This window comes from Salvelinus sp. IW2-2015, linkage group LG13 (assembly GCF_002910315.2).
Source record: "Salvelinus sp. IW2-2015 linkage group LG13, ASM291031v2, whole genome shotgun sequence".
NCBI lineage: Eukaryota > Metazoa > Chordata > Actinopteri > Salmoniformes > Salmonidae > Salvelinus > Salvelinus sp. IW2-2015.
This window is the reverse complement of record NC_036853.1, coordinates 19,670,220-19,682,189: the sequence shown is the minus strand read 5'-3', so window position 1 is coordinate 19,682,189 and position 11,970 is coordinate 19,670,220. Positions and strand designations below refer to the sequence as shown.

Here is an 11,970-nt window from a genome sequence, read left to right as displayed (position 1 = left end):
TAGACTTCTGGTGCCAAATCTGTCTGTACAAGTACACATTGCAGAAATATGATTGTGGTATTGCGACCATTTTGAGAAATCATATAAAACTTCTCTAAATGATACTAGACACGTTGATAAAGAATAATATATGACACATTTGTTTATAAGTACAACTTCTCTAGAGTACTAAAGCTTTGTGTTGTCACTATTGTGACCCATGGGATTAAATGGGTTAAGAAACAACAGAAAACGCAGTCATCCACAAACATCAGAGTCTATCCTTTAATAAGTAAAAGATACAATAGGACTTAATATAAGTTACCGCAGTTTTAAATAGCCGGAACCGCTGTAGACAAAAGACAGTCCTGTGTGGAGTCATACAGTATTACAGTAGTGTATGTTTGTGTACGTACGTGTGTACGTGTGTACGTGTTTGTGGGTACTGGTTTCTACTGGTAAGGACAGAGTGTGTGTGTTCAGGTTGGAAACTGCCAGTGTGACAAGAAGTTTCTGTAGGCCTGTCAAAGAACTGTTGGGGTGTTAGCAGTTGAAGCTGCTGTATGTGTGTGTGTCACTTTTAACATAATGAAGAGACAACTGTCTCCAGCCTCCATAACACCATCCATTATCCTCTCTCTCTCTCTCCTCCCTCTACCCCCTGTCCATACTCAGGTTCACACTGTAGAAACCAAATGTGCTATTTCATGACATGATATCATTTAGTTGAAATCACTTCTACGTAAATGGACGTTAATTTCCCCAGTTTTAATGCTGCAGTACATTGTGAATTTTCATAGTGGCTCCTCTAGTCTCTCCTATTCTCTCTCGCTTCTTCCTCCTCTCTCCACTGAGGCCCGATTCAAGGACATGCAACCAGAAGGATCCCTGTGGACAACTATATTTTCCTGTACTCACACAACAGCACGTCAGACTGGTATGCCGTGTAAAGTGTATGTGTGTGTATGTGCTGAGCATAGAGTCAAAATAGAAGTATGTGTAAATCAGAGCAAAAGTTATGTTTCGCTTTCACACAGGTGTGTGAGGGAGACTGCGTGTAGATATTCTATCTATGTATGTGTGTGTGTGCTCACACTCTGGAAGAAAGAGTCATTTACTTATTGCATTAGATGGTTTCTGTGCTTCATACTCAAGATGTGATACTGCCCGCACGCACGCACGCACGCACGCACGCACGCACGCACGCACGCGCGCGCGGCGACGCACGCCGCACACACACACACACACACACACACACACACACACACACACACACACACACACACACACACACACACACACACACACACACACACACACACACACACACACACCACACACACACACAGCTGTGTAGACAGAGATGGACCCAGAAGAAGAGATAAAGAGAGGGATAGAGGGAGAGAGATAACGAAGAGGTGTGAGGTATTAAAGCCTCTCAGAGTAGCAGACTTACACTGGCAGTGGATATATATATATATATATATATATATATATATTACCAGTCAAAAGTTTGGACACACCTACTCATTCAAGGTTTTTTCTTTATTTGTACTATTTTCTACGTTGTAGAATAATAGCGAAGTCATCAGAACTATGAAATAACACATATGGAATCATGTACAATAAAAAAAAGTGTTAAACAAATCAAAATATATTTATATTTGGGATTCTTGTTAAGAGTTCATTTGTTGAATTTTCTTCCTTCTTAATTAATGCGTTTGAGCCAATCAGTTTGTGGTTGTGACAAGGTAGGGGTGGTATACAGAAGATAGCCCTATTTGGTAAAAGACCAAGTCCATATTATGGCAAGAACAGCTGAAATAAGCAGAGAAAAGACAGTCCATCATTACTTTGACATGAAGGTCAGTCAATACGGAAAATTTCAATAACTTTGAAAGGTTCTTCAAGTGCAGTCACAAAAACCATCAAGCACTATGATGAAACTGGCTCTCATGAGGACCGCCACAGGAAAGGAAGACCCAGAGTTTCTACTGCGGAGGATAAGTTCATTGGAGTTAACTGTACCTCAGATTGCAACCCAAATAAATGCTTCACAGAGTTCAAGTAGCAGACACATCTCAACATCAACTATTCAGAGGAGACTGCATGAATCAGGCCTTCATGGTTGAATTGCTGCAAAGAAACCACTACTAAGAACACCAATAATAAGAAGAGACTTGTTGGGGCAAGAACATGAGCAATGGACATTAGACCGGTGGAAATCTGTTCTTTGGTCTGATGAGTCCAAATTTCTGGTTCCAACTGCCGTGTCTTTGTGAGACGCAGAGTAGGACTTCTTAAGGATCGGCGTCCCGCCAACAGGACAGTTGTAAATCATGCAGCATGTTATGTCAAGATCGCAGATTTTAGAGAAACAACAAATGTCGGTACATATAAGTGTCTTATATTGGCTGAAAGCTTAAATTATTGTTAATATAACTGCACTGTCCAATTTACTAGCTAGTAGCTATTACTGCGAAAAAAATGCCATGCTATTGTTTGAGAAGAGCTCCTATCAACAAAACACTTTTTTCACCACGATAGGTTTGATAAATTCACCTCCAAATTCACCTCCTTCATGGCTTGCCAATGACGCGGGCGGTCATCACTTGAACGACTGTATCTTTGTCAAATAAGCACCAATCGAGGTCAAACAAAGCTAGCTAGATAGCCAAAGAGCTGGGCTTTACGGGAAACCATGTATATGTCGTAAAATGTGCTACTAACCTTGTACGACAGCATGCCTTTTCATTTTGGACAAAAATTATAAGGATATTCAGAGTTATGAAGTTATGAAAACTAGTTGTTTTGCAAATGTTGAACTTATAATATGGCTACTAATACTTGGAAAGCTAAATCAAAGTCCAAGTATACAAATTTGACGATATTCTTGCAGAAAAATGTAATATGAATGCGAATGTCTCCTTCACGATTTGCCCAAATGTACCTGGGGACATCACACTAAAAGTATTGTAGTTCACTCATACTTCAAGTTATCTATCTGAAACTTTGCACATATACTGCTGCCATCCTGTGGACACTATCGGAATTACAACCAGAGTGATTTCTCTTGGATTTCAAAGATGGTGGTAGAAAAAGACTGGTTGTATTTTCTTCTACCAGATCTATTGTGTTATATTCTCCTACATTCAATTCACATTTCCACAAACTTCAAAGTGTTTCCTTTCAAATGGTAGCAAGAAAATGCATATCCTTGCTTCAGGGCCTGAGCTACAGGCAGTTAGATTTGGGTATGTCATTTAGGCGAAAATTGAAAAAAAGGGGCTATCCCTAAGAAGTTTTAACGGATGATCTCTCCATGTGTTGTTCCCATCATGAAGCATGGAGGAGGAGTTGTGAGGGTGTGGGGGTGCTTTGCTGGTGACACTGTCAGTGATTTATTTAGAATTCAAAGCAGACTTAACAAGCATGGCTCCCACAGCACTCTGTAGTGATATGCCATCCCATCTGGTTTGCGCATATTGGGACTATCATTTGTTTTTCAACAGGACAATGACCCAACACACCTCCAGGCTGTGTAAGGGCTATTTGACCAAGAAGGAGCATGATGGAGTGCTGCATCAGATGTCCTGGCCTCCACAATCACCCTACCTCAACCCAATTGAGATGGTTTGGGTTGAATTGGGCGGCAGAGTGAAGGAAAAGCAGCCTCAAGTGCTTAGTATATGTGGAAACTCCTTCAAGACTGTTAGAAAAGCATTCCAGGTGAATCTGGTTGAGAGAATGCCAAGAGTGTGCAAAGCTGTTATCAAGAAAAGGGTGGCTACTTTGAAGAATCTAAAATCTAAAATATATTTTGATTTGTTGACTCTTTTAGTTACTACATGATTCCATGTGTTATTTCATAGGTTTGATTTCTTCACTAATATTCTAGAACGTAGAAAATTGTTAAAATAAAGAAAAACCCTTGAATGAGTAGGTGTGTCCAAACTTGACTGCTAGTGTATATACACAGAGAGAGAGAGAGAGATACGCTAGCTGTGTGTGTGTGTGTCCAACTGGTATGGTGATGGTTCAGTGGTCTGCCTGAAACCGGCCCACTCCAGAACAGACTGGACACACACACACACACACACTCACACACTACACAAAACACACACACACACAACACACACCACACACACACACACACACCACACACACACACACACACACACACACACACACACACACACACACACACACACACACACACACACACACCACACACACACACACACACACACACACACACACACACACACACACACACACACACACAAACACACACACACTGGGCTCTCCCCCGGGTGTCTTCTCATGTCTGCACTGTCATCTCTGTCTGGACGAGCTAATTATGGGATAGAGGTCTGTGAAGCGAGGGAGCCCTAGTGTGTTTGTGTGTGTGCCTAACTCTGCAACCCCCCGGGGCGTGTGTGCAGAACAGGGCCACGTGATCGATAGACCGTGACCAGCACAAGAAACGATTTAGAGCCGAACAGAGCTTTAAGACTTCTTGTATGTGTGTGTGCGTGCGTGCCTCTTGGTGTGTGTGTGGCCCTTAGTCTCAATAAGCATGCGGGTCACCCGTGATACATGTCAGTATTCGACGCCCATCCATGTCTAAGGACGTCGGGAGATGACTTGGAAACTGGCCTCTAGGGGAAACAGTGAGCGCTGTTACCTTCAAGTAGGTTTCGGTTTTGCTTTGCTAGGGCGTTGGGGACAGGGATGGCGGATGGGCGTAAACATCTGGTTCTAAAGGTTGCATGTTSAAATCCAGATATAGAACATTGAAAGAGTTAATGCCTAACCTTAAAAATTCGGAGTTAATGCCTAAACTTAACCCTAACCTTATCAATTCGGAGTTTATGCCTAAACTTAACCTTAAAAACTTCACGTTTGAGAAACATGGATGAACGTCTAATTATGATGTGAGGCTGTGAGAGTTTGTTGCTATAAGTCTCTGGCTCTGCTGCGATCTGATCCTGTCCTCACAGTGGGAGTTAGCGCTGAAGTTTACCACATACAGGACGTCTCAGCACAACACACACGCACACGCACACGCACACACACGCACACAAACACAGCCCTGAGCCTGTACACTGGTTCATGACTGTAAGGTGCTTCTGGGTTTGAAACTTTAAGGACTATGAAATCAGTCATCTGTTTCTATGACTGCTCTCCTCGGGTGCATTTCAAACYTTTACAGTACAGATTGTCTTGTCTCCTCTCCTTCATTTCAAGCCCTATAGCAGTGTTTCCCAAACTCGGTCCTGTGGACCCCAAGGGGTGCACTTTTTTTTTCTTCCCTAGCACTACACAGCTGATTCAAATAATGAAAACTTAATGATGAGATGATTATTTGCATCAGCTGTGTAGTGCGATGGCAAAAAACAAAATGTGCACCCTTCTGGTCCCCAGGATCGAGTTTGGGAAACATTGCCATATAGGGAAACACTAATGCATTTGAAGGAGACGAGATGAGGAGAGGAAGCCCCTGTAGACTATTGAGATGCATCCCTCATCTGATGGCCAACTTACAGCAAGATCATGACGTTCCGCAACAATGAATGCATGAATGTTGAAGTCTGTTTAAAATACCAACCCCCGCACCCCTGAGTCAACCATTAGCATGAGCCATGCACAATGATACACTCACAGGACCTTGGCTGAGGTTACAACACGCACACACGCAAGCACCACACACACACACGCAAGCACACACACGCAAGCACACACACACCACACACCACACACACACCACACACCACACACACACACACACACACACACACACACACACACACACACACACACACACACACACACACACACACACAGATTTCTTGGGGGATGACAGGGGGTTCCAGAAACTACGGGGTGCACCCTCCCTGCTCTTATTGGTCAGTTGCTGACATCAGCAAGATTCTAGAACATTGCCCTTGGCGACGGTGACTCGCTTGCCAACAACAGTTCTGTAACCGAGAGAGAACCCTCACACAGACACACACACATACACACCCCAACCTTCCATCTGTAAACACACCTACCCACACACACACACTCTACATGCCCTTCCAGGACCCCCCTGTTCTGTTTACATCCCGGCCATTGGGCCCTTCACCCCTTACACACCCCACCCACGTCGTACACCCCTTACACACCCCACCCACGTCGTACACCCCTTACACACCCCACCCACGTCGTACACCCCTTACACACCCCACCCACGTCTTACACCCCTTACACAACCTGAATCCCCCTGATCCTGTTTCTCTTTCAGTGGTCATATTTATACCCTGCTCTGTCCTCTTACGGGTTAACACATACCCCTCCTGGCCCTGTCTGCATCACAACAGAACGCCCAACACCCCCCTGTATCCAGACTGAGCAGCAGATATGTCCTACGGGCCATCTCATCATTCAACAGATGAGATGGCTGCAGCGTGTGTGTTTGTTTGTGGTATATGTGTGTTTGAAGTAAGGTCATATCGTACATGGGACAGACATCTTAACAGCAGTTTCATCTGTCTTGAGGCTGTGGGTCTGTCGAGACGGTTTAGCTGCTCCTAAGTACATCATCTGATAATGACCAGCTAAAGATCTGACAGTTTAGCTGTGTATCTGTGTCTCTGTGTGTGTGTATATGTGTGTGTCAGTGTGTGTGTATGTGTGTGTCTGTGTGTGTGCATATGTGTGTGTCTGTGTGTGTGCATGAATGTGTGCGTGTCTACTTGCTTAAGTGCCTGCTTGTTTCTTGTGCTTGCGTGTGTGCATGTAGTGACAGCTAAGGACTCGTCTCCTGAATGTAGAGCGATGGAGAGAGAGATGGAAAAACAGATGGAAGGAGGGGTGCTAATGTTCCTAGACCTAAGGGTCTGAATTTACCTTGAGAGGTTGTGTGTGTGTGTGTCGTGTGTGCGTGTGTGTGTGTGTGTGTGTGTGTGTGTGTGTGTGTGTGTGTGTGTGTGTGTGTGTGTGTGTGTGTGTGTGTGTGTGTGTGTGTGTGTGTGTGTGTGTGTGTGTGTGTGTGTGTGTGTGTGTGTGTGTGTGTGTGTGTGTGTGTGTGTGTGTCGGTGTGGATGCATCTCAGTAGGCAGGGACATGGAGTGTGATTACAAATGAACCCCCCCCCCCCACTATAAAAAATAATGCTGATATCCTCCTAATGCTCCACGCCACACCCACATATAGACACACACACTGCTGCTCTCATCAACTTCACTGGAAATAACGCATCTGACTAAACTCAACTCCATGTTGGAGGAAGTTTCTGATGAGGCTTTGTGGAATTCAGCTCTGACTACATCGATTTGCCCAAGGTCAATACTTCAAAAAAGAACAATTATGGAACGCTTACCTTGTACCTATSTTTGTCCTCTGTAGATGCGTGCCTTTCTTTGTTTGCTGAAATCCCTACTTTTTAATAAATCGTTAATCAAATACAACCACKGACTGTTTCCTTGTTGAGATTCAATTGGCATGTGCTCAGTTGCCGTCTTAGAGCAACAGCAAGAAGCAAAGAGGCGGTGGTTGTATTTGATTAACGTTTATTGAGCAAACATTGAAAGGCATGCAACTACAAAACATACTGTAGGTAAAAGCTGAATTCCTGAATTCAACAAAGCCTGGTCTCTGCTCAACTCCGTTGGTGGAGTTGATCAGAAACTTCCTTCACCATGGAGTTGAGTTTAGTCAGCTAGGAATAATCTGGCTAACAAACACACAAACACTACTCTCGTGTGTGCGCTCTGTACTAATTGTTTGAGGTGGACAGAAGGCAGAGAGTGGAGGGTCAGGGTTAGTCTAGACCTATGAATCACTTGTTCCCCCTGGTGAGAGAGATGCTGTGTGATGGTTCTGCCCCAGTTACAGTAGCTATAACTAGGCTGGACTCAGGGGTGAAAGTAAGGTGGTGTGGTCCGGTACGGCATCCCGGCAAAATAAATAGTGGAGGTACGCCGTACCGGTAAAGCATAAGCCTATCACAATAATTAAAACAAAGTGTCATGAAAACTGTAGGCTACTACACCATTATGTATCAATACCGTATATCAGAGGCATAAAAAATGAGCGAATGGACTTGAAAACGGGTGGTATATTCTACACTCCAAAATGCGATGTGGATCGACGAGAACACTGAAAGTGGACGCATAAATTCCGCTTAATGACAGTCGTCAAATGTTATTACACTTTTTTGGTGTTTTGTGTAACGGATATCTCTTTCCATTCACCACTGTTTTGAGGATGGAAATATGTTGTGAGTGGATGAACGTGCAGGTAGCCTAGTGAAGGAGCCCTTTGAAGTGACTGTTTGACAATCAGATGAAAACATCATGACTGGTTGTGTTTATGCCACAATAAATGTAATACATTTTAAAAGCTAAATGACAAATCTTTACGACTAGGCCCACAGAGGTCCTATTGAATTAATAGGGGTTATATATGTAATTATATGATTAGGCCCAAAACATAAAAAAATTGGAGGCTCATTAAATTCTACTTTCTACTTTCACCCCTGGCTGGACTAGAATATGAACCTAACCTACTGTAGACCTAAATACTATGTGTTTATCTGTGTGTCCTTCCCCATAATAATTATTTGAATTCATAGTGCTTTTCTCAAACAAGCGCATAACATTGAATTGAGGGTAACTCACTTATTATTGCATCACCAGAGAAACCAAACTAGCAGTGTGTGTGTGAGTGTGAGTGTGTGTGTAACAGTGGGGGGCTTATTGCTCTTAATAGTTCAGAAGTCACTCTGTAGTCCTGAAGTGGAAGGCTTATTCCCCCTTGTTGCTCTCTCGTACTCGCACACACTCGCACACACTCGCACACACTCGCACACACACACACACACACACACACACACACACACACACACACACACACACACACACACACACACACACACACACACACACACACACACACACACACAACACACACACACACACACACACACACACACACACACACACACACACACACACACACGCACACACAAAGGGTATAATGTCTGTCCTGTTCTCTTCCACTTAGAGACACCCAGTCAGAACAAGACTGTCTCTCTACAGAGTCCAAGGTCCCAGTGTCCTTTATTCTCATCTCTCCATCCCTCTTCTTTCCTCCTTCTTTTCTTCAGTGTACTTCCATCACTCCATTGCTCCTTGTAATGTATCCTCTCTGCTTTCTCTTCTGCCTTTTTTTTATTTTATTCTCTTCCAGCTGCTCACATCCCGCCCTCACACCTGCATGCCAGCCTTATTCAGATCCCCGTTCCCCTGATGCCCTCCCCCCATCATCCCTCCGCCCATATGTCTCTCCTCCTCGTCATCACTGTCCATGTCTTCCCCCTTCCTCTTGTTGTATCTCTCGTACAGCACCATGAGGACACCCATCACCCATGCCGACACGGTGCCGGCACTGAAGATGACAAAGCCAATAGCGATAAAGAACAGATAGTCCCAGTAACCCAGGCCCTGGTGGCAGTCTGCCCTCAGCTGCATGCCCACCTCAGCCAGCCGCTGCCCAGACACTTCCGGAGGCCCCTGGCACACTGTCTGACCCTCATCTGGAGAAAGGGAAAGAAAACAGACATGGTAAGAGGGGGTTAAAGAAATGGAGCGATGGGGGAAGAGAAGAGCATTAGGCAGCAGGAGACAGGGATGGGGAGAGAAAGAGTTGAGAGGAGGGAAGAATGGAGGTGAGGGAAAGAAAGAATGAGGGTGACGTAGAAGAGAGGGAGCGGTGGTGAGGGGGAAATAATTCAAGGGAGAGAAATTACCACAATGCAGCTCACACACACACACCCACACACACATAAAAAGCTGTGATAACCTTGGTGATAAATGATCCGTAAAAACACTATAGATTTCCTCAGGGTAATGCAGATCTGGGACACGTCTAGGCATAGACTCATTAGAATGCTTAACACACACACAGACAGACACACACAGACACACACAGACACACAAAAAAAACACACACACACACACACACACACTGGGATGAGCATTTAAATAGCCTTCATAGAAACACACACAAGGCATCTCCAAGGAGAGATAGTGTTTTGCTGCAAACTTTGACTCAATCATTCACTATGTGATTACAAAAACACCATTGTTGGCAATACAATGTTACAGTTTTGAAGGCTTTAAAAAAAATAATCAACAAATTTAGTACAGAGATAAATATATGCACCATGAAAAGATTTCGATACGGAGACACCACAGATCTGGTCCCTGGGGGCCATGCCAGCAATCTTACAAAATGCCGTTGACCCCAATTAGGCTAGGTGTTATACTGCATGTTATAGTTTAGAGAACCTTGTGTACATGTCCCGACGTTTTTGTAACATGCCTGGTTGGTTGATATGCCGCACAAGTGTCAAACTCTGCTGGTTTTTGTGATTTCCTTTCAATTTGGGTCCAATTCTACTAAGCTATATGGAATTGTTTTAAGGTCATACCAAGGATAATTTTGCTATTTGATATAGAAAAATATATATATACACAAATTATTTGATGAAACATTTTATTTGGTCTTACTGCTATTAGCCCATACAAAGACATTGAATAACAGATTCACTACATGGAACAACAGATAGTCCCCCCCAAATAATCTAAAGGAAGTTTGTTCTGAAGAGATATAAGGAAACGTTTATTTCTTTATTTTTACATGTATTTAACCCCTTATTTTTGTCACTAAACAGTCTCCATATATACTGTACTTCCATTTATTTTTTCAACTGGTACCGGGGGACCTTCAGCAAAACAACCGACATCTACGTGTTTGTGAGAGTCTCACCTTTCCACATAATACTCATAATAGTCAATCTTTCGGAAGCTACAGACAATTTTGTGAGAAGACCGATTTTCGGGATGTCTCATGGTCTGATAAACTCCATTCTAGTTCTGTCACCTTCACCGCAGATGCGGAAGTGCGACATCGGCACATCCAATAAGAAAATATATATCTCTAGCTTAAACATTTTGATTTTTATCGGGATTTTTTATTATGCTACTCCACTGTCTCTGTCAGTCAATCCATTATAGCCAATGATGTGTGAGGAGTGCGGAGTCCCATACAGACTGATCTGGGTCACTTCTGTCTCACAACATAGAGAGAGAGAAAGAAAGAAACAAGGGAAGAGTTCTTTCTTCACATATGATTTCATTTCATCTCTCTCTCGCTCTCTCTTTCTCTCGCTCAATCCCCCACTCCTCCCTCCATCTCTCCTCCCTCCGTCATCCTTTTATCTTAATTGCACTGAGTTGTCCTTTCCAAAAAATAAGATAGAGAACTTTTCAAGAGGCCTCGTTTCTCCTTCCTAGACAAATAAAGGGGTGTGTGTGTCTGGCTGTGAACGGGGTACGGATGTTTCATACTGTTAACAGCCGCAATAACATCTGCTAAACATGTGCATGTGACAAATAACATTTTGATTATATTTTTTGATTGAATTAAACTGCACTCATCTTGAAATAATACCAGAGGTCTGAAGGAGAGCGGGAATGATGGAGAGAGAGGGTTCAGATGTTGGGATAGTATGGGAGAGCTCCACAAGAGAAGGGAAATACCGCAGGAGAGACAGACTAACTGCGCAGTTCACCACCATTACATAAAAAACTATGTAATCAGATACAGAGATATCCTATTTAATTATATTTGTAATTCTACACTTTTAGAAAAAACGTTGCTATCTAGAACCTAAAAGGGTGTCACACCCTGGCCTTAGTTATCTTTGTGTTCATTATTATTTTAGTCAGGTCAGGGTGTGACATCATGAAGTATGTGTTTTTGTATATGTCTAGTCTATGTCGAACGTAAGTAGTTTGTGTGTGCACTTGCGTTTGTAGTTTCACGGTCGTTTGTTGTTTTGTTAGTTTGAATAAGTGTTTCGTGTTCCGTCTTCAATATAATAAAAAGAAGATGTATTCATATCATGCTGCGCCTTGGTCCTCTCACTCATATCAAGAC

General features: G+C 43.3%; 1 protein-coding gene across 1 annotated transcript in view; it reads right to left on the bottom strand.

Moving 5' to 3' along the window:
- Positions 1-7,145: 7,145 nt before the first annotated feature.
- The window catches only part of LOC139028529 (leucine-rich repeat-containing protein 52-like), a 34,887-nt gene continuing 30,062 nt past the window's right edge, over positions 7,146-11,970 (bottom strand). The window contains exon 2 of the mRNA XM_070446164.1: positions 7,146-9,562. Coding sequence (XP_070302265.1) covers positions 9,234-9,562 — 329 coding nt within the window. The 3' untranslated portion in view covers positions 7,146-9,233. The remainder of the gene's footprint in view (positions 9,563-11,970) is intronic.